Genomic DNA, 23768 nt, shown 5'->3' on the forward strand with positions numbered 1-23768 from the left:
ACTGCCTTGTTTACATGAGTAATACAGGAACTGTTCGTATAAACAACGGACAAAATAAACGAAGTTTATTTTTATATACCATACCCGGGAGGTATTTCACATGTTGTTGCAAAGTTTGATCCTTTAAATGGTTTTTATTACAATTTTAAATCAAATCTGAGATCACAAACAAAAACTTTTGAGCTGTAATTCACTGGTACTGTCCTTTTCCTAAACAACGAATGCAGCCTTTTCAGGATAAATAAAAATGCTAGCCGAACTAACGCGATATTAAATTAAACCGGCAAGCTAAACTGAAAAGCTTATCTTTGACCTTTTGATATCACTTGATCGGCGGCGAGTCGATAAACACTTACTACGTCACACTCGTAAAAGATCGCCACTTCCCGATTTGGTCATGTTTTCCGACGATGCGAACCATAACAATAATTTTCCCACGATCCGACACACAATACCTTGTTTTGGTTCAGTGCCTTGATTACTTCTCAAATGCCCCTGAGGACTAGTCAGATGTTTTGAAGATATGTAAATTGTAGCTTTGAATGCATCCGAACGCTTACATCTTGTTAAAGTACGATGAGTAGGCGATCGGACGTGCAAGTTAGATACGCTTAACAAAACTTACGATCGGTTGTGGAATGCAGATTCGTGGAATTTTCTAGGACGGAAATCTATCTGTCACTCAAAACAAATTGAAATTACAACTTGCCATTGTTTTCAATGTGTTTATTTTACTGACAAAGGATTCATTTCAAACGTCAACCTTTTAATAATCAAGTTGTTTTCATCGCTCTAAGAATTACTGTGTCATCAAACTTGAGCCAATCAGATGGCTCCAAGAGTACCAACGATGACCCCCGGCAGCTAATTGGGTCACCATTGACGTCATTAAGTGGAGAGCTTTAGAAATCGGCGTGCTGTGATTGGCTAGTTGCAAGACCCAAGAGGATACTGATTGTTTGCTTCTAACCGCAAGGAGATTTTGTCACCTACACGCCTTCCTTTTCCATATTTGGTAACAAAGTCGTCCTGCGAACTCGGCGAACAAGATATAAAGCAATGTCTTCGGCCGATTCAAATCAACAACGATCGGAAACTGAACAGTCAGTTCACCAGTGGGAAGAAAGTCATTCATAACACAACGGGTAGTGGGAGATACTCATATTATCTGATCACTCACAGCTGACCAGCCATTTTAATACGGATCTCAAGTAATCATGGCCCTTGCTCTGCCAGTGTCGGTGATTCAAGAAGCGAGAACAGTGGTCGATGGCAACGCTGAGTGTGATTTGGCTACCACCGTTCATAATTTTGTACGACCAATGCCTCCAAGCACTCAGTTAACGTCCATGGCAAAACTCGACGAAGTGCAACAGGTTGGTTGAATTTTTGATCACTTATTCTTGCGTGCGGCGATAAAATAAAGAGAAAATTCCTTCAGTTAAGTTACGAAATAGTATTCTTGCGACAGAGAAAATACAGAGCGTAAGCAATAATAAGGAGCTCACTGAAGCGTAACTGTTGTTTTTTGATAGTTGAATCAGATTTTCTTTTGATTTTCCGAATTATACAGCATTTAAATTATTCGTTTAAATTTTATCTGCTACCGGGTATGTGGGTGGACATAAGAAAACGCGTCCGTTATAATTATAGATTAGCAGTTAAAATGATTTCTAATTATTGATCCTTGCTATTCATACAATTAATGGTGTTGTTTATTTCACTGAATTTCTTTCTCGTGTAAAGTTTAGTCATTCATTTTCTTATATCGAGAAAATCAGTGATCAGCCTTATAGTAATACACAAAGATGAATGACATCGCATGATGAAACCAACATCAGTCGCAGTGAAATAAACAACATGGTCAATTTCTGATGTAAGCGTGCCTTTACTTAGGCGCCATTTTGACATGTTGTGATGTACTGCAATCGTTTCTCAACTGATTTCGTTTTCTTTCTTTAGACAATGTGGGAGATGGAAAGATATCTTCAAGGAACTGCTCCTTCACCACTAACGTTCAGTCCCTTGATCACAAGAAAGAGAAAATTTCGACGCGAGAGCGCTAACGTCGTAAATGACTTTTTCACTTTTGACGACGACTCTGGCGATGATTGTATTGTTGTCGAGCAGAACAACAACGTACCGCTACCGGAGAAAGTCTTTGTGACCGATGTGGATACATTCACGCTTCCTCCAGCATTTACGAACACTACAACGATAACAACAATAAATCCGGTGCCTGTTGTGACGAGCAATATTCACATGCCAGCCGACAACCGCTTCCATCAACTCAAGGTTGTTCAACCTCCACGCGATTACACTGTGATTTATCCTCCAACTCCACCGAATTCAAACCCTGGCTCACCAGAAATGGCCGCCCAGCAAATATATTTAGGACCACTGGGCCCTCCGCCGCCTTATACTCCTCCGACCGTCCTGGTTCCTCAAAAACGCGGCTCACCCGAGCTACAGAGAAGAAGGATCCACCACTGTGAACATCCAGGTTGTAACAAAGTGTATACCAAGAGCTCGCATCTCAAGGCACATATGAGAACTCATACGGGTGAAAAACCCTATAAATGTACCTGGGAAGGATGCGAGTGGAGGTTTGCTCGTTCAGATGAGCTTACAAGGCATTATAGAAAGCACACAGGAGCCAAACCGTTTAAATGTCAGTTCTGTGACAGGGCTTTCGCCAGATCGGATCATTTGGCGTTGCACATGAAACGCCATCAACCGCAGCAGCAATCTTAGAGAGAACTGTGTGAATATATAAAGAATGAACTTCTTCTTGTACACGACGAGCAGTAGTGGTGCTACCATTTGCTCTGAACTGAAAGAAAAAAATGATTAATAACTATCATTGCAAGATGAAGTGTACACATCGAGTTTGAAGATGTGGTGATTCGAAGGTTATTTGTTCAAGTGCAGGGCAACCAAGACATTATCACACAAGATTTTCTTGTGTTTTAGTTAAAATCTTCTAGTGTTGAACTTTATCCATGGTTTTGTTAAATAAAGGCAAGGAAATGACAGCTTAACCTTTCAAATTAAGCACAGAAATAAGATTATCGCTCTAGTGCTTTTAACAACATCTGTACTTTGTACAAAGAATGAACTTCAACCCGTTTCATAACATCCATCACAAGTTGAGAAATCTTACAAAGACAAAAAAAGGAACGCAATCAAAAATATTTTGTGTAATAGAAAAGTTTGTAAATATAAAGAAGTTTTTGTCAAAAGAAAAAGAGATGTATTTTTATGTAATGGAATTTTAGAGGTTATATTTATGATACTGTGTTATTTTATTCAAAAAAGATAAGAAATCTATCAAAATAAAACAAAAACAGTTGGAATTTTATGTCTTGTGTAAATTCTTTGGCAAAGCATAAACCCGCAAACTTGTGCGGTTTTATGTCAAAATGTAATTATAAAATTATCGAATCGTTTCCCTCCAGGGGTTTGCGTCTGTCTAGCTTGTTTCACAATACACTGTAGTCACTAGTGTCGAGATCTTATGCACGCAAAGTTGGTTTTGCATGTCTTGATCTTTTCAGTGCAATCACTTCTGGGAAAATTGATATGAGACGAGTGTGTTTGTCACTTTATTGTCCCTAAATATGACCATTTTATTGGTCAGTGGTCGTGAGTGTATTCTGAAAGAATAGCGTAAAATTGTTTCGTTCCAATTTCTCAGTTGGCGCGTTCTATCCGACGCGCACAACCGATAACCTTGTTTTCTTAGATAGGGTTTCTCGTTAACGCGTTTGGTTTCCAGTTCGCGTCAAATTCAGAGTAATCGAATCATTTAATTTCTTCCAAATATCAAAGACAGCTGCTGTTAGATAGCTTATCCATTCCTATGCCTTTTTTGTTCGTTCAATTTACGGATTAAAGGACTAAAAAGATAAGAACTTAGTACAAACAGACTTGGATAAATCAGCTCAATATTCTAAGTCGGTCCCATTTGCGGCTTTATTCATGAATTTTTTATAATCATGAAAACGAACGACGAGATAAAATAGCGTGGTCCTCTGAGTGCAGCTGTAGTCAGCCAAGAGCCGTGATCAGTTTCAGAGCGCAAGTTACGCGCGGTAGGAGGGGTGAGTGTATACTATAAAGCCGCAAACCACTTCCAGGGGGGCTCAAGTATTTTGAAAGTTGTTCTTGGTTTCGATTCGTTAATTGCTTTTGTTATCTCGCCAGCCATTTCCTCTTCTACTGATTACACAACAAAAGTGGCACGAAAGATTTCATTTTCGTTCTTGCTTCTGGAAAACAAGCCAGGTTTTCTGTTTGAGTCGAACAATTGTTAACAAAAGAAGACGCCGCAAAAAAGTGATCATGATGAAACAGCTAGCACCTTCTTTTGTTGGATTGTTTGAATGGTGATTGCCGACTCAGCTTAAATCGGCGTAATCCAGCCTATGTTTTCATGTCAAAACTTGGAAATTAAGTCGAACTGTAGCAGATGATCTCGCTGAAAACTGATAAAACTTTAAAATTGAGCAGACTCAGAGCTGAACATGGCGCTATACACCATTTGTCGGGTTACGGGACGGCCAAATTAAGGAGACTGGCTGTGCATGTGTGCACGTTCTGCAGACAATTATTGTTAAACAGACAAGACGTAAAATGAAACAGAACTGAAGAAATGATAGATAATTAACAGGCACGGTCTTTTCTTGTGGCAAAAAGTCACGGCATAGCAGACATTTTAAAAAAAATGTGACAAAATGAGTTGGGAGTTGGATCGATGTTTCAATTTCTTTCCCTTTTCAAATTAGAACCTAGCTGTTGAACACTTAATATCTTTATTTTTCAGAAGAGACAGTTTTTATCAAAATTTAAAAAAATGTTATAAATAAAAAAATTGCTAGATAGTATGTTCAAGTCAACGAGTCACTGAGCTCATGGTCCTGATGTAGTTTGTCCAGTACAAAAGCAACTGAAAGAGTTTATCCGCTAATGCAAGCCCTTTTAATTTACAATGGGATTTTCCTTGCAAATTAAGTCCTGATAAAGCTAAAGAATTATAATTTGGTCAGCTAAATGATAACTTTATAGTCCGGTCCCTAAGGCCTGATACCATAAGGGATCGAGAAACAACCGTCCATATAAACGGGGCGCCGGTTTCACTGTTCAATCAAATTGTTTTTACATGTAAATTCTTGATGTTTTCATTTAAAAAATCGCTGTTTTTCAGTCGTATCTTGTTATCAAGGATATTGTTGGTATAAGTCCATTTCCTGGCTGGTATTATTTTCAATGCTCGCCGAAATAATACCTTCTCAGTTCCTTCCTCAACTCGAGTCGGATCGTCAAATTCTTCAGTGTTCAGAGTAGAGGCATCGGCGTAGAGAGCATAACATGATGGAAATGGTACACTTCTCTAGAAGGCCAAAATTAAAGGTTTTAAACAGGGCTGCTAGACGGCCTGTAGTTAGCGAGTGACTTGTTCGTGCGTCGTTAGATAGTTTATGTATTGGATAGGGGCCGGTTTGACAGAGCTCTTATGATATGAGAATATACTTCAATACAAAACTTTTTGTTTTGTGTTTTTTTTTTCAATACAGGTACATGGTAATCAAATTCCAGTATAAGCGCCTTATCAGTGTCGCAGTGAACTACAGTGTCTTAAATTCGCCGTTGAAACAGATGTAGCCAAATCGACATTCACTCGAACTTGCTTAAAAACTGACCTGACAGCTTGATGTACTTTCAGTATATATAAGCTTTTCCTTCGAAATCTTGCTCCGGAAGCCTTCTTTTCTTTGTAAGAAGCGAATCACCGATTTTTTTTTTAAGTACAACACGACATCGAAACATAGCTATGCTCACACTTGTCATGGACTCTCGCCGGTCCACGGGAAGTCGACGAATGTGTAAACTTGAATGATGTGTGTGCTCTATAGCGTGACCTGGATGCCTATTTGTTTTTCCGGCCTTTTTCATCAACAGAATTTTCACGTGGGCTAAAGTTTGTAAAACCGATAAAAGTTCAAAGTGCTTCAAATAGAGTGGCATAGCTTTTTACGACTGAAATACAGTTTTCTCTGGCTGAATGCTCAATTAATAAAAATTTGATAAACAAGATTTACCCCTTGGGCATATTAACATTGAACAAAGAGAGCCAGGTGTGATATTGTGGTCTTTAGAATCGAGGAAATTATAATGGCCCAGAAACCTGTAACGGTTTGATGACTTTTTTGTTATGCAGGATCAAAAACTAAACCGAAAAACAAAACTGAATAAGTCAGTTGTCTCTTAACCGATTTAAACGAGATCTTTGTAAAGCTGACATTTTTCTTTTCACGTTTAGATTCTGTGGCTTAACCTCTTAAAGCTGGCTGAGATCGCCGGGAAGTGAAGTAGCAAATCAGGCTTGCGGTGATCTAAAAATAATAAGATCTAAAAACTTCTTTTGTAAACAAGGTGGCAAGTGGACCAATATGGTTTCCGTAGGCACGTACAGCTCGAATGAGATTAATCTGAGCTTTTTAAGGCAAAGAAAATGACACGTTTTGAGAGTTGGATATTGAGCTATGGTGATAAGGCTCTCAGAAGTTTTATCAACGTGGCCAATTACTACATCAACAACATCACGCTAAATGGCCATGAATAAACATTATTCGGTCTTAAACTACTACAGTCTTTTTTTTTTGCTCTCTAAAACCAGTGAGAGAGTAATCAACCAACGGCAATTTTTCGACTTATTTTGTGTTTATTTTTTTCATGTACATAGAGTATTGCGTGGACTTCATATTGGCAGCTGTCTAAAACGAAATATAAGAAAATCAAGTGGCGGCAAACCAAGACTTTGCGGTTTCATTGTTAACTTGACGAACTAAACGAACAACTAAACTGTGAAAAACTACCTTTTACACCAAACCAACAACTTTTCGATCGTTCGTTCCCATTGTTGTTTACTTTTAGCTCTACTGACTTTCTGAAGAAATTTTCACCTGTGTGATCCGGGGTTACACTGTGTTTGCTAACTTTGTATAGATATGTCAGGTATTCTGAGAAGAAACTAGTTGTTAACAACATGGATAGTGAAAAGACTTTTACTTCCACGGTACTGTTGAGGCAGCCGAAAAAAGCTTAATATAAGCTATCCAGCTTATGTGGATTTTGTTTAGCTGCTACTAAAGTTCGGTTAAACTTTAAAAAACAATTCTGAATGCGGTACTCCAAAAGTGTTTTCAAGAGTTCTGAGAAACAACTTTTACGTCACAAGACCATTAGAATGCAGCGCTTCACCTAACATCAGTGACCCTAAAAAACTTTCAAAGTGAAATACACTGCGTTGACGACTGTATTGAAAAAAAAAATATGATAACATTTTTAAGCACTTTTAAATTCGCTGAGGACGTGAATGAGTTTTTAAAGGAACGACCGCGGAAATAGGTGATAGAGATGGCTATGAGGGCAAAAGTAGTTTTATAGGATAACAAATTCAAAATAATAATAAGTTTCAAATGATCAAGGGTCGTTCGAGTTTGTCCAGTCACGTATCCTTTGAGCCTAGCGTGCTAGTTTGAAGTTTTCTTTTGAAACTTTACACTAATAATCGTTTTAGAAAATTAGTTAAGCTGTGCGGCAAGGCACGCGCACTCGATATTCGATATCGTATAGGGACGCGTGGTGCTGCATGTAATTACGACTTTGCCGCTCTTAGCAGTATCCAGTTGAAAATATTATCCAAGCGAAGTACGCATTGTTTTCTTCTCTGAAATATTTGAATAAGAATAGAAGAGTGTTGTCGCCTTTAACTTCTTTGTTTAAAATCGGCGACTTGCGGAAAAACAAAAATAGCTTTCCGAGTCGACACGAGTTCGCTTCGTGCGTCATCGGTTCTGTTCTGGTCGATTTGCGGGTTGCACAAGTTTTCCGGGTTATGGCCACGACGCCGGCGAAACAATACAGATAATTGTGATGACGCAAGCGGATGCAGTCGTCGGAGAGACTTCGAGAAGTCGGAACGTGCCGAAGTTTCCACGGAAAAAGACACGTCATCGACGCATTTCTATTGTTTGTTTTGTTGCCGTAACGGTTTGTAATATTGCTTTAGTACCTTACTGAGAGCGTCATGGCCATTAAAAAAGTTATAAGAACAATATTTAATAGTCTATATTGCTCTCTAACTGCCTTCTTGGTGCTATGATCTATAAGCACTTTAGAAGTGAAGGAACGCACAAACAACACAGATTTGCTACGTAATCAGAAAACATACAAAAGAGACAATTGCAATGCATTAAATTAAGACTTTTTCTTGTCAAACTGCTGGTTTACAGAACCAATACTGTTCTCAGACCCTAGTATAATCCTCATCATCCAACAACAAACTTCTAGTAATCTCTAAGCCGATTCGAGCGGGAACGTGTGGGAGGCCTCGTCACGCGTGGGCGGCTAATTACTGTAGACCGTTATTAGTGCGATAAAATATATTTGATCGAAATAAAGATGTACTAGAGTTAGTAGAGGATGACACAACAATTATTTGTCGGCAGTTTAAGGTTTAGCGCGGCATTAATATGACCTTGAACAGCAGAGATACGCGCGCACAGTGCCCAGTGGGTTAGGAGATTGGAGACCACATACGGGTGACGCAATATTTGCCACATTTTATGTGACGAGTCGTCTACACGAAACATTTTTTTGTATGTGACAAGTTTTATTTGTCACATGTATAAATGCTGACACGCCAGCTTCTCAACAAATATATTTGTCACATAAAAATTGGCCATTTTTTCTCATATACGCGAGCAAATCAAAATGATAAAAATTGTCACAAAGAAATTGCTCGTGTAAACTAGGCTTTAAAGTGCGTGTCGTCAGAGACCCAGACTGGACAGGATGCTTCGAGAGGTCGCATCTTTTTTGTATTGTATTTTTTTTTTAGGTGAAACGTTACTCAGACAGTCCCTCTCTTCACACAGGTGTATAAATAGTAGCGGTGAATTGAAAATGATCAGTCAAATTTTGATAGGGCGGGACGGCCAGAGTAGGAATACCGTATTTTCTCAAATAAACGCCCCCGGCGTTTATTTCAAACTTGGCTTCGTGAACCCGGCGTTTATTTGAAGCCGGCGTTTAATCGGGGCCCGGCGTTTATTAACGGACTGCAATTTTCTGCCAATTTTTCAGATTGATTTATTGTTACCGATCTTCGAGACTAAGGGGCAGTTTGTCAAGGCGGGACGATTTTTTCTCTTCGTTCTGCCCCGCAAAACTGTCCCTGGGTATCCAAAGGTGATCATTTCCCAGAGGTACACTATTACGGATTGAATAGTTTATGTTGCAATCAAGATTTGTGGCAAACAGAATATATTTACTTGTTAGCTTGACCTCAAATAAACGCCGGGACCTCAAACAACGCCCCCGGCGTTTATTTAAAAACTAGCAATTTTGACCCGGCGTTTAATCGGGGTCCGGCGTTTAATCGAGAAAATACGGTATATCAAGTCACTTGTACTCCATGCCAAGACGAATAACTCAGGGAAATGGGCAAAACTATTGTACTCAGACAGGACCCACCGCTCTGCAAAAAGACAGGTGGTCTCTTCATGTACCCCCCTTTCCCCACCTTAAAAGATGGTGTATTGTTTGTATAGCCCCCACTCTATCAAGAGAAGAAACTAGGAAAAAGATTCAAACCTCCTTGTGCCATTTCTCAAGCAAGGCAAGCTTCGTGCACACCTTATATGAAAGTCTCGACTCAAATTTTAAGGCCAATAAATTTTGTCCATTTGGCTTTCCAGACAGGTGGTATCTTGCATAGCCCTCCTACCCCTACACAAGGTGGGTCGAGTACACTTGTTTCCGCGACTAGTGACTTGAAGTGGGGGGGGGGGGGGCTTAAAAGACTTTTCTCTTAGTAAGTCTTCATGTTTTCTCCGCCGTGCCTGAAAAAAAAAAACGGGGAAGCTCCGCCTGGAAGCGGTGTCTTTTTCAGGCCGGGACTTAAGGGGATAATTTTTGTAATTTATTATTTTTGAAAGGTAAGAATAGCAGACGAGTGGACGTCAAGACACAAAGACACACTACTTTTTCAGTTCAACTTCTATTTTCATTCCGTTATATTATCATAAGCAGGTGAATTTGCACCAGGCAATCAACACCTGAAAAATAAATCCGACGCAAATGTTTACCAAACACACTCACAGAGCGCATGGTCTACTGTACTTCTTACAATAATTACGTAATAGTTATTGGCTTCAAAGCTAAACTTAAGCACTGTACAAATTTTACCCATGCTCTTAAAGCCACCTTGCAGCACTTCGCAGAAAGAAGGAGTGCATGATGCCAAGATTGTTGAACAATACTTTGAAGCACAAAAAAAGTTTGACTGTTACACATATTCAGTCTCAAGTGAAAGACATAGGCTATAAACATCTGGTAAAGTTTTGCACCAAGCGAGCTGGAGTGAAGACCCAGCAGGGGACTCCCATGTAAAGGAATGGAGATGCTTGTTGGAAAATTAAAATTAAACCTCTAAAAGAGCCCAATCTGGGCAGGGCCGAATATTAAAGGATATCATTTTTGATGCTTTATCAATCTTGACAGGCAAAACAGTTTAACAGCATCTTTTAATTCTTCACATGCAACAAGAACTTGATGGCTAAAATATTGGTGTTTGTCCTGAAAACCTGTAAGCGAATCGACAAGCATCCCGGTCCATTTCATATGGAAGTCACCCCCCTGAGTGGCGAGGGTCCCCTGTACCTCTTTAAAAAATCACAATAAAATATTAGTTAAATGCATGAATCATGCATAGCACTTTAAATTGTAGGTTAAATAATTTTATAATTAAACCACACATCATGAATAGATAAAAAAGCCCTGAGCATGCAACATAATTTACAGCAAAAAACCCAAATCACACATCCTATAGAAAGTACAGGGTACCCCCCCACAAAAAAGAAAAACATCACCCAGTATTACAAAACTAAAAGTTTCATGCCACTATTTAAATGGCAGTGCAATTCACTTTTAGGCTGTAAACAATTTAGCCCATATAATAGGTTAAATGCAATAAAATAAGAATGCCAAAGGCATAAAAACGTCTGAAGTAAAGCTTATAAAAAAGCAATGATCGATATATGTGATCTTGGGTGCGGCCAGCCAATTAAAAACTTCTGCTAGTAAGCTGTTCTTCTACAAACAATTTAAATTACTGGAAAACAACCAAAAATTCTAAAAAAATTATTTGATGCAGGGTAAAATTGCAACTGATGCATTTTTTTTGAGTCAGCATCACCCAACAAAGCAACACATGAAAACTGGTGACAAATGGTAACTATAGTGAAGCTTATATCTTTTCTGCACCCGAAACTTCCTTAGCTTTGCAAAAGAAATCAAGACTCTTGGCCATGTGACAAAAAACTGAGACGACAAGATTTACCAAATTTGACTAAAATTCAGCAAGAAAAATTTCTTGAAGGACCATTCACCACCCTCTTGAAAGTCCCACCACAATAGCTGTTACATACATTATTAATTATTTGTAATAATTTTATTAGTTATTAATTTTAGCAACTTGAAATTAAAGAGGGCAAAATTACTGCAACCAAACTAAATGTCTTTTGTGGAACTACAAAGATTTGTAGACCACTTGAGGACCTCTGAAGATTTTAAATATTATTAGAATCAGCAAATTTTTCCATAATCTCCTGAATATTGCCAAAGTCCACCTAATGTCTTAGTCGCACTAATTTCCCCCTTAAAATTATGAACAGCAATCACTTTTTGTTATTAAATTAAAAATTAATGTATCTTCAGAATTGCACATACTCACAAATCAGGCAATTTCTGCTAATTTCTGAAAATGTGCATAATATTAGTTTTACCTACACAAATACTATAAAATTGTCACTAATGGATAGTCTTTCCTGTGTGTATGCCGAGACAAGGCTCTGGTCAACCAAAAACACTGTAGTGTTGCTGACTCATAAACAAAAGATCTCAAAATCATGTCCACAACAGAAGGGTGACAATGCTGTTCGGTCGAGCAAGGAAGCATTTTTTTTGCAAACAACAACCTATACATCTGGAGAAGAGCCCCAGGATTCAGAGACAAGAAAGAGACTTTGCAAAATCCAAATTGTAATAAACTCCACAGCTAAACGTGCATGTATGAATCTAATATTTACATTAAATCTGATAACTTAAGATCCCAAATCACATCCTTCTCCATTCATTGGAATGTGCAATATATAAAGCATACATTCCCTAGTTAATAATTCTTTAAAGCATTGGTTTAACCGTAACACAACACTTATGCACAAGCTCAAAAAAGTTGAACTCAAGAAGGAAATTAAAAAACTTAACCATGTTGAGAAATAGGTATTTAACATGGTAAATAAATGTAATGAAAAAAACAAACAACGAGCTTAACTTATAATTTAAAATTTTAACCTATGTACACTATCTTAACCTGCAGATTGTAATGGTGGTTCACAATTTTTGCTGTGGTATTTCATTTCCACCAAAAGGAATCTTAAGCCATACACCTTTTCATGTGTTAATAAATTAGATTTCTGCTCAAAAACATGCAGCCTGAGAAGTAACAGACATTTCTCTTCAGGCACAACACTCCTCAAGTCTCTTTTGACACTGATGTCAAAGATCCAAGCCAAAAAATGCCATGCTGAAGGCCACACCCTACAGTGAACTGTCTGATATCTCTTATTAGTTACATTTAGTGTACTAACTAATCAGAGAAACTACACAGTTCATGGGCTGCATTTTTGATATTTTCAGATTTCAAATGCTGATCACTACTAGAACTGAAGGTTAAAAAGAAAAGAAATGTATGTTTTACCTAAGAGATTCTTCACACGTTCCCAAATTTCTTCACATGGGAGAATGTTCTTTGGATCTATCACAACTTGCCAACCTCCCAATGAGAAATATTGAATAACGAAGTCTCCAGCCGCCATATGCTGCTTGAGTCCAAAGAAGCATTATGTCAAAACTTGAACTGCCTTTATATTGTCGACAATGAACTTGCTTTCTTCAGTAATGCTCGTAAATTGGACATTCCGATGCAACCTCTTCGGTGAGACTTCATGCAGCTACTGGTACTTCTAGTTTTCATTCTTAAGCTTAAGAACAGCTTTACTTATTAAATAACTGCTGCAGTGCCAGTATGGTCACATTCATTACGATGTGCATGTCCCATTGCACTTTCAACAGTGCCAATCTTTCCGTATTTACAAATTTGACGCATACATACTACTGTACTCCAGTTGGGTGATAAAAGAACAACTAAAATCTGAAAAGATTGCTGTATTCTATACTGATGCAGATCAACGAGGAACAGACTTCGAACTGCCAAACATGACGGCTATTCCAGCAGCGTCCATTTGAAAGAAGTCACTCAAACCAATTCAGTGCCGCTTCATGTGAAGTGACAGGTGATCTGACCTTGAAAAGCACCTGTCACAGTGCGAGCATTTGAATGGCTTTGCACCCGTATGTTTTCTGTAGTGTCTTGTAAGTTCATCTGAGCGAGCAAACCGCCATGAACAGCCTTCCCAGGAGCATTTGTAAGGTTTTTCTCCTGTGTGAGTACGCCTGTGAGCCTTGAGGTGCGAGCTTTTGGTGTACACTTTAGAGCACCCTTCATAATCGCATTTGTGGGTTCTCCTTCTTTTCATATGATCAGTTTTGCTTAAAAGGAAAGAAAAACTTTGTTAAACCCTATTCCTTTCAACACTTGAACAAACCCAAGAGTTTCACTCCCAGAGTGAAATCTCATAACCATTAACTAAAAGTGGTTAATAGAGGCCCTGCCGGGGTGGGGGTTCTCGCACGTCGCTTGTCGTGTCGCTTGTAAATTAAAAATGTTCTGTGTCACTGTCGGTTATTAAATTGAAGCCAAATTGCCTGTCCTTATCGGAATTTAAGTTTTTCCATAAGGCTTGTCATTTGTCGCGGTTTGATTTTATGTGCTGTGGCTACTTTTTGGGCCATGTGGCTTGTCGGAATTTACCCTGGCAGGGCCTCTTAATAATATCTGTGGAATAAAACAACTGTGTGTGAATATTCGAATGAAGGTATTAAGCAGTTTATTCAAGTGGTACTATTTATTATGCTGCACAATTATTTGACTAGTGTGGATGAATCCCTAGTGCAACAAGTCATACGAAAGCTTTTTCAGCAGTATTTTCATGTGGTGCTGCCAGTTATGTTGTACAAGTTGGTTCAAGGCTCCAAGTCTATGGAAACATCCACATTGTGCAACTACTCAAAAAAAAAGGATTCTGAGCAGTCCCTTGATGTCTCATGTGTTACACAGAACTAAATTAAGGACACTTTTGTCCTCATTTGTGAGCACATATCTGAGTATAGTACCTTGGCAGGTAAGAAAGAAGGATAAGTGTAACTGCAATGGCTTATTACTGCTATTTTTTTAATGTTATTTCTTACAACAGCATACTCACTCAGTTTTTCGAGGTTCTCTAACACTGCTTACATTTGGTTCAGTCCTGAATGGAGACAGTATTAAAAACATATAATTACACAAGGAAGTTCAAGTGTTCAAGTCTTTATGCTAGTGAAGTGGTTCATTTGGCCAGTGCTTATCCTTGAAATGACCAAGGGTGTTTATACTCCTCCTGGATGGGTTGAGAGTCCATCACAGGGTCACCCCAAAGTATTAAATACATTCATTTGGTAGTCGGACAGCTCTACTTACGGCCACTTAGTTTGAAACCCTGTTTTAACTCCCATACAAACTCTGTATTTTAACATTCTCGTAATTATATAAGTGGACATTCCTGTAAGCGGCCGCTGACACTTTCAGAGATTACAACTAAGACTTTTTCTTTGTTTTTAAGCTCCCGTAAGCGGACACTCCAAAGAAAATCCTATTAACAACCTCTGTATCTTTGCTTTTATCAATCAACTTTACATCGCCGTTCGTCATTATGATTTAACAGTAATTTTAGTACCATATTTCAGTGTTTTTTTGCATTTTCAATACAGTACACTGTATTTATTGTTAGCTGGGCAAGCTCCCATAAGCAACCATCTATTGCCCACACCTCTAGTGGCCGCTTGCGAGAGCCATTCTCGTAAGCAGCCAGCTCCAGTTACGGACACTCTTTTCGCATCCCAAGGGTGTCTGCTTACGAGAACTTCGACTGTACCCATTTAAACATCTGGGCCCAATATTATTGTTCAAAGAGTGGATAACACTACCCACTGGATAAGTCTTCACAAAACATAAGTATGTTCTGTGTGGTTACACTATCCGCTGGATAGTGATTTATCGGGTGGATAGCACTATACACCCAGCTTTGAACAACTTGGGCCTGGGTTTTTGATGAGCACTGCAAGAATCAAGTGTCCTACTTAAAAACACAGCACGGTGATTCTGGTAAGCACTCTAAACCATCTCGACTGCTTAACCCTTTAACCATTGGGTCATTTGCACACTTTAACCATTGGGTCAAAGTGCTTCCTGTAACATTTTTGAGAAATATATCTCATATAAACGGATACAGAGGCGATGACATTTCCCAAGGGGGTCTTAAATAATTTTCTGAAAACATTTTGTTAAAAATTAAGTAGCTGACAACTTCTGTATTGAATGACTGTTCAACAAAATTGAAACAAAAGTTGTGTTATCTTGTAGCATGACATCTGGTATAAGCCTGATATACGATATACAGTACTTCTCTCGAAAGCCAGAGGTCAAACGTGGTCTCGTAATTGTTCTACACAGCCCAACTGTAGAAGAGGTCTGTTTACTGAATCTAATACAACTTGTCAAATATAATTTGTCTTATATTTTGTATTAATCCCTTCTTATACTCTCCAGGACTATTTTGCTTCACAGCGATTTCTTGTTGTGGTAAATTTGATCTTTGTTCAAGTCTCAGTTACAATCTGGACTTTTTTCTAATTGATCGGGAAACAAAGGGCAACATTAAACTATATCCTGATTGGTTACCTGAGTTTAAGCGTCACTTCCAGATCTAAAAATATCTTGTGTGCACAGACCATTATTAATCATGTCCATTGTACTGGATTTGGAAATCGAGTTTTTGAAACACTCGAAGGTGAACAAAGAGTTAGTTGCCTATAGCACAGTTTGCTTAATATAGTACGAAGCAAGTTCAAAACTTTTTTCCTTGAGCTGCCCAATTTTCAAATTTTCTTGATATTTATTAATTATTGAACTGTTAAAGTGTTACACACAATTGAAAACAGATGCGTCGGAAAGAGACGTTAAGTGTCCAAATTGACCAAATGAAAGCTGACTCAGTATTCATTCCAGTTATGCTAATAATTCAAGTTTCATGCATAAATAAAACTGCAGAGAATCGAGTTTCTGCCGGGCAAAGAACATTGCTTATCTGATGGCAACACTTACATTCCGTTGACAGATACTTTAATGAGGGGCGACAGACGACTTGTCAAATAAATGTATCAACATCAATACAATGAGAATGCTGAAAGACTTACTCATCAAACAAAATTGGAGGAGGTGAGTGTGATCTGTCTACGTAGTCTTCATCGGCCATCATATATTCTTCTTTTAAGTGATCTCCTGGAGATACGATCACTGTTGGTGTATTGTCTGTTCCATTACATCGTCCTCCATATCGACCTGGTGATGCCTCTGTGACCTAAAAGCAAAATACATTCAAGATTAATTTAAATGACCAAAACAACAACTGTACAATAAAAATAATTTAATGTAATGTATATGAAATAATTCATATATGAACTTCATATATACATCCGCAGTTCATATATGAATTATTTCATATACATTGCATCATTTCACTCCTCTAGCGGGAAAATATAAACTCACAATTGACCTCGCTCCCAATGTGTGGCTTCAATAGCTCAGTTGGTAGAGCATCGCACCGGTATCGCGGAGGTCACGGGTTCGAATCCCGTTGAAGCCCTGAATTTTTTTCAGGCTTCTTTATTCCAATTGCTTAAATTGGAAGTTCACTGCGACGATCATATATCACTTTCAAAAATAATTTAAGTGTAAATTAAAACTATATGGCATGAGATTCCTTTTTTATATTATCTTGATTTTCCACCTCTCTGCCAGTGTTCTAATGAGAGAACATTTCGATATACAATTAAGTATACCGGTAAAAATAAGCGAAAATAAGCCACAACGTTTCGAACTCATCTTGAGTTCATTATCAAGTAGATAAGAATAAAATAATGGTGGAGTTTAAGTTTAAATGCAAATAGAGGTGATAGAGTATATTAGAATATTTTAAAAGAAGTGTTTCGCGGTCATTAGCGTTCACAGTGTTAGTGCGTGCGGTATTTAATTAGGTAAATACTTTCGCACGTATTGAGTCCGCCTGCGTGTTTAGTGCTGGTTTTCTAAACACGCAGGCGGACTCAATACGTGCGAAAGTATTTACCTAATTAAATACTGCACGCACTAACACTGTGAACGCTAATGACCGTGAAACACTTCTTTTAAAATATTCTAATATACCGTATTTTCTCGGTTATAAGGCGCACTCGGTTATAAGACGCACCCCAAACTTGGCAACTTTGTCATGCCAAGTTTCCAAACTGAAAATTTTGCGAAAACACTCGGTTATAAGACGCACCACGAGTTTGGGAGTTAAAAAGATGCAGTCATCAATTTAAGGACAGTTCTCCATACAGAATTTGAATGTTTGAATGTTGCTCATACTCCTTGGCACAATATTTGACTAAAGAGGTAAGATTTCTTGCTGATATAAGACGTAAATTCGCTCGAGGTAAACATCTTTCCATCGTTCATGCTTCATCTTGGCTGCTTAGTAACCTGGCAGATGTGTAGTTACCAGTGACCACTGAGTTTGTAGCTTGGTTACCAAGTTCTCAAGCATGCTTCGTCTCACTTCGCACTTTGTTTATCGAGTGTTTTTCAAAGATTCTCAGGCTTTTTTTAGTGTTTTCCTTGTCTTCTAAAGTCACTTATCAACTTTCCACGATGAGAAAGGTTTGTTTAATATAAGTATGCTTGATTTTCTTTCTCTGTTTCAACATAATGCTGACAAAAGCAGTTGTTACCAAACCAACTCGTCAATACCGGATAATAAACTCAAACTTCACGTTGAAACTTGCTGTTTCTTCTTCTAGTGTTGTAAAATATTATAAAAGTCAATGACCAACACTAAGAGTTTTCTTTTTTTCTTATTTTAACTGCGAGTTCCAGTAAAATGGCGGCCATAAGATTTTGTTGGGCGAAAATACTCGGCTATAAGACGCACCCCAATTTTGGCAAAAACTTCCTAAGAAAAAACAGATTTTCCTTGAAAAAACTGTACGCCTTATAACTGAGAAAATACGGTACTCTATCACCTCTATTTGCATTTAAACTTAAACTCCACCGTTATTTTATTCTTAATATTTACTTGATAATGAACTCAAGATGAGTTCGAAACGTCATGGCTTATTTTCTCTGCCAGTGACATTCAAAACTCATAAGAGGCTTGTTCTTTGACAAATAAAAAAATAATGTTGATTGGTCATTCCTTGATGTCAGGGCTTGAATGTAGACCACTTGACTGGGATTCCAGCATAAGCTAACCATATTCTAGATGATAATTATAATGATGTTGTTGATGATGATAATGATTCTTATATTAATATAGCACATTTACAGAGCTCAATGCGCTTCACGATTAGAGTTAAGGGACGAGATCAGACATAGGCACGTCAGGCGCCTTTGGCAGCCACTATCCGTCCATGTATATGATCTCGTCCCACCACCCAACCCATGGATACTTGTGAATAGACCAGACCACAACACTGGGAACTCCGTGCCCTACTCTTTGCGATAAGTGTGTTTGTTCTTGAGCGTCCTGTGCTGACCATAACACTGAAGATGCAGGACATGGGGCCTATGGTTTATCGTCCTTATCCGAGAAGACTACAACATCTAACCATTTGCAGCATGCAATTGCAAAGGCAGCACTTTTTAGACCCTGAGTGTTGATCCAGTCTGAAAGTCGAACCCGAGACCTCCCACACAACAGTCCAGCACTCTACCAACTGAGCAAACCAGTCAGGACATGCCTCTCCCCTGTTGTTTGCAATGTGTGGTTCCAGAAAATATCCATACTCCCCCACAGAAGGGATCGGAAATTCCGGGGAGGAGAGGGGGGGGGGGGGGGGGTCACAAAGACCCAAAACTTTCAAGCAATGTATGAAGCTAAATTGGAATTTCCAGAGGGGTGGGGGGGGGGGGCAGTCATAGGGCAAGTCCCTTCCATGGTGGGGGTATGGATATTTTCTGGAACCACACAATACATCAAGTCTCTTATTTACTGTTTTCACCCTACCTTATATTCATCATCATCTGTGGTAACAACCCGAATAACTGTAGTTCGTTCAATGTGTCCATCTGGGTCGAGCTATTAAAAGGAAGGGAAATTAATAAGTTAGGAAGTAAGGCATAGTCTGTGTTTGAGCCTAGTGGCCCATCAGGTGGACGATTATCCTGGTTTCTGTAGAACGAAGGGACTGAGGAGTATTTCTACTCACCATGGTTGGGATGCTAGTTCACTATAGGGTTACCCCCGGGGGGGGATGCTAGTTCACTATAGGGTTACCCCCGGGGGGGGGGCACTTCCTATAAATAGGCTAATGGGGATGTGCCGCTAGATGGGGTCGCATTTTCACGCTGGGCTGACTATAAGGGGTCGCTTTTTCAAGCATTTTTTATAGGGTGACTAGAATGGGGTCACACTTTTCCGGGATTTTGAGAGTAAAAAAATTCTGGCAAGTTGTGATTTATAAACGGAAAGATTCGCCGAAAAAAATGTTACCGTACATTTATTGTTTTGTTAATATTTGACAAACGGCTCCCAGAAAGGGACTAAGTTGAGGTCATGAAAATTACATTTACCCAAAAGTGACTAAGATGGGGTATATAATTGGCCCATAGAATATGACTATAATGGGGTAGGGGTTCTGAGAGGCAAGTGGCACATACCCAACAAAAATTGACCCAAGTAACCCCCCCCCCCGGGGGTTACCCACAAGCATTAATTTGCCATTACTCATTGGTACACCTGGATGAAGAGGGGTACTGTGATTGTAAAGTGTCTTGCCAAAGAACACAATTGATCACAGAAACCCCAACCAGGGCTTGAACTTGGACCACTTGGTCCAGAGTCCAGCGCACCAAGTCCAGTTGGGCCTCTACATCTCCCATTAATAGTTAAATTCACCTTTACCTCTAAAAATTACCAAAAAGAGTATACAGAACAAGATGTAAAGCAGTATTACTTGAGGTTGTTGCCATGTACAATAAATTATATAAAGTGTAAGCTGGTTGAATAAAAAAAAGTTGAAAAAGAAATAAATACCCATGGCATTTATAGAGGAAATATTAATAGTACATAAAAGTTTTATACCTGTATGACATGAGGTTGGGACAGACAATTTGCGGAACTGAAATACAAAGTAACAACAACATTACAACAACAATCAACAAAAAGTTTCCTCAAAAATAAAACTCTCCTACTTGTAAAAAATCTTGTAAAAATCGTTTTTGACACATTTCTAACGTTTTCAACATACTTTTTGGCCAAATCGTGAAAATAAAACCACGTGAAATACTGTCTGGCCAAAATCGCGAAATCAAGTACCCATAAGGTAGCAACAAGTTCTCACAGGGTCGGCCAGGGGGGTAAGCGGTATACCAGTATACCTGAAAAGATGTACCCGGATACCCAAAATTTCCCCTCAAAATCAGCAAAATACCAAAATTGGAATAACACAGTATACAATAACCCAAAAAGGCCCAATTTGAGGAAAAATACAGATACCCAGTTTAAAATGCCCTTGTATACCGTATACCTAAAACCCCTAACCGACCCTGTTCTCAGAACATTTATTAACAGAAGTGCAAAACATCCCTTATTAAGATCTTGATCTATGGGTGGAAGCAAAATAATCTCATGAAAGTTTTTTTCTAATCCAACAAAACAGCTGTCTGCAGTTTATGAAAAAGCTTGATGTTTAAAATGAAGACAAGCAGTTAATTACCATTCTTTCATGACCACAAAATTTGAAGAAATTTTCCCGAGCTTATTAATTTAGCAGAAATGTTCTTCAAAATGCAATAAATGCCAGTCAAAATGACACAATTAACCCTTTTATACAAACACAAAGCATATTTGCTGAAATTTATTGCAGTCATTCAAAAAACTTGGTTAGCATATTTGGACATAATATGTTTGATTGCAACTTTGTTGTTTTGGGTGGAGTACACACAAAACAGACTTAAGGGTGTGGTTATAATGTCAAGAACCCAAGCCACAGAAAAAATCAAACTTATCTGGAACATAACATAGATGCAAACACAGTTTTAAAATTCATTAAAAGAAAAACCTAAAAATTATTAGCAAAATCTAACTAGTTTGCACCACTGCATGACTGTCATTAGCAAAATGGAACTCATTTTGAAATCAGGATTTTATCTCAAATCCAAAAGATTAGTCTAAGCTACAAGAAGCAGCTTTCAAACCACCGCGTTCTGTTTTTTTTTTTTTCCCTAAAAATTCTCAAAACTTAAAATTGAAGGCAAGAATTTTTAACCCTCACATGCAGATCTGAGGACCCATTTTTTTTCCTTTTCAGATCAAACAACAAATAAAACAACGAGCGATCGTTTTCCCCAAGCAAGGGTTAATTTATCCCAAAACAGAGGCCAAGAAAATGGGCTTTGACAAGACATATAAGAATCCGTTTGGGTAGCTATAGTTAGGACTTCAAACACGGCCCCCACAAAGGAGAAAAGAAACTTACAAGAAAACTAATTTTAAAGCCGGATTTACTGCATACATTCCACAAATGTGACCGATCGTTAGCTAGAAATATTTTATTTCAGGAAGCATTTTTTCAGTCTTCTATTCAAAGTGAAAATCGTTTGGGAAATTTTTAAAACATTTACAGGAAATGCTAAAAAGAAAATGGTTGAGAGAGTCACAACTACAATATAAACATTGAACTTGTGGACGAATCGTCGTATTTTCTATCATAATACATCAAGATTATTCCACATCCAATCGTCGATGTTTGACAAAAATATAGAATAAAATGATAAATGATATAAACGATTTATTTTATGTAAGATATACGTAACAGAACAAAATATGACGTTATAGAATTATGCTCACAAGTACGTAGATATAATATCGATCGACGAAAATCTATTTGCCTCGATAGCAGGAACTTTTAAAAATAGTGGATTTCTTTTCCTCTGTTTTACAATAATATCTAGAAATACAGTAGACAGGATAAATCGTATAAACAGTCCGCGATGCGCACAAACTAATCGAAATTCCCTTGGAATTTCAAGGATTCTCCGTTTCCTGTTTGTAAAATATCCATAAACTTCAGACGCGAAACGTCGTTCTCAGTATCACATGCGAAATTCTTGGAGAAAAAATACATCACAATACTTCACTTCTCTAAACGATGTTTGGGAGCGAAATCGAGCAAAACCACATCACAACACAAACTCCCGAGGCTGTTCAAAGTCGCTGTTAGCCCCTTTGGAGCGTGCACCGACAAATTTCGCCGGCATAAAGCACGACGCGCTGGGTAGCAAAGAAGTTCTAAATGCTAAATCCCTCAAACCCTTGTCTGCTAAATCGTTTATACGACAAATTCAATCAATTCAAACTTTCCTTACCCAGAAATTTGGTTGCAAGCTTCACAGGTTCCTACATCCTCTGAAAAATGCGAAACGAAGAAAATATTTTACTTTGTGTAACACTCGTCACATCACAAAGCCATTGTGTTCGCCGTCCTAGGAACACAAAGTGCGTGAACGCAAAGAAATTTTCACAATGCCGCTCACCTTCCAGTAGAGATGCATCGAACTGGCATGCCTGATCTTGTGTTTTCTTCGCTCTCTTCTGTATTGTCCGTGTATGAGTTGATCCTTCTTCACTCGACGCCATGTTTCTGGTAGCTAAACACGACTTGACCACACCCGAGCTAAGCCAATAAACCGCACTTCCCAAGGGTGGGGTGGGGGTGGGGACTCGTCACGTCCCTAGGGAGTGGCCGGTAAACTATTTTTCACGTTTTACGTTTTCACCGAAAGTAAATTTCAACAAATTCCGATTTTCGGGTGTCGCCTTTTGCTTTTGGATATCTCGGATGAAATTGAAATGTTTAACAAATCAATCCAAATTGAATGCAACAGTTTGGTAAGTTCTTCCACTTAAAACTCAGGCACCGCCCTTCAGGGGCGTGTCAGCCTGTGATTGGATAAAAAGAACAAAACTCTTTTATTGTCGAGTGAAGCTGTGTTTATGTAAATAAATTGAAACTTGCGTTTTGGCAAGGAAATGAAAATCGTTTTTGAACAAATTCGAAAAAAAAGATCAGAGAATTGAAACTAGCGCTCTGGTAGTGAAATTAAAAAAAAATATATTTATGAACAAATTTGAAGGTAAAAAAATATTTCTGCAACTTAGTAGCATCGACTGTGTAGCCTTCGCTTGTCTATACAGTCTTTTACATAACAATATAATACTTTAATGTTATAGTATGAATGTGATCTGTAGTAACATAGCAACTAGGAGAGTCACATGAAAAAACGCAAAACACCTTTAACCACCCACTTATCGGAGAAATTAAAACCCCGATAGCAAAAAAAAATAATCAAACAATCCACAGTGATGTTTCCTCTCGCAATAGTCATATCTAAAATAAAGAGATTTTTCTGGATGATTTATTCTAAATTATTTCAATACAAGCCG

At 38.3% G+C, this 23768-nt stretch overlaps 2 protein-coding genes across 2 annotated transcripts; one reads left to right on the forward strand and one right to left on the reverse strand.

The window, feature by feature from the left end:
• Window positions 1-1055: 1055 nt before the first annotated feature.
• LOC144654393 (Krueppel-like factor 5) lies at window positions 1056-3361 on the forward strand. Its single transcript, XM_078514535.1, has 2 exons — window positions 1056-1376; window positions 1963-3361. Exons 1-2 carry the CDS (start codon window positions 1218-1220, stop codon window positions 2752-2754), a joined length of 951 nt encoding a protein of 316 aa, XP_078370661.1. The 5' UTR covers window positions 1056-1217; the 3' UTR covers window positions 2755-3361.
• Window positions 3362-10058: 6697 nt separating this feature from the next.
• Window positions 10059-23017, reverse strand: LOC144654419 (uncharacterized). Its single transcript, XM_078514568.1, has 7 exons — window positions 22859-23017; window positions 22691-22730; window positions 20406-20442; window positions 19329-19400; window positions 16480-16643; window positions 14451-14495; window positions 10059-13677 (listed from the first exon to the last, which is right to left on the reverse strand). Exons 1-7 carry the CDS (start codon window positions 22959-22961, stop codon window positions 13395-13397), a joined length of 744 nt encoding a protein of 247 aa, XP_078370694.1. The 5' UTR covers window positions 22962-23017; the 3' UTR covers window positions 10059-13394.
• Between the last annotated feature and the right edge of the window lie 751 nt (window positions 23018-23768).

The sequence above is a fragment of the Oculina patagonica genome, chromosome 5, assembly GCF_052425735.1.
Source record: "Oculina patagonica isolate OP01 chromosome 5, crgOcupat, whole genome shotgun sequence".
NCBI lineage: Eukaryota > Metazoa > Cnidaria > Anthozoa > Scleractinia > Oculinidae > Oculina > Oculina patagonica.

Bases quoted from the DNA above. Each gene is read 5' to 3' on its own strand.
- LOC144654393 (XM_078514535.1), top strand. From the start codon at position 1,218: ATGGCCCTTGCTCTGCCAGTGTCGGTGATTCAAGAAGCGAGAACAGTG. The intron at 1,377-1,962 runs GTTGGTTGAATT...TTCTTTCTTTAG, and splicing joins AACTCGACGAAGTGCAACAG to ACAATGTGGGAGATGGAAAG.
- LOC144654419 (XM_078514568.1), bottom strand. From the start codon at position 22,961: ATGGCGTCGAGTGAAGAAGGATCAACTCATACACGGACAATACAGAAG. The intron at 19,401-20,405 runs GTATAAAACTTT...TCCTTTTAATAG, and splicing joins CCCAACCTCATGTCATACAG to CTCGACCCAGATGGACACAT. The intron at 16,644-19,328 runs GTAGGGTGAAAA...TTTTGCTTTTAG, and splicing joins CAGATGATGATGAATATAAG to GTCACAGAGGCATCACCAGG.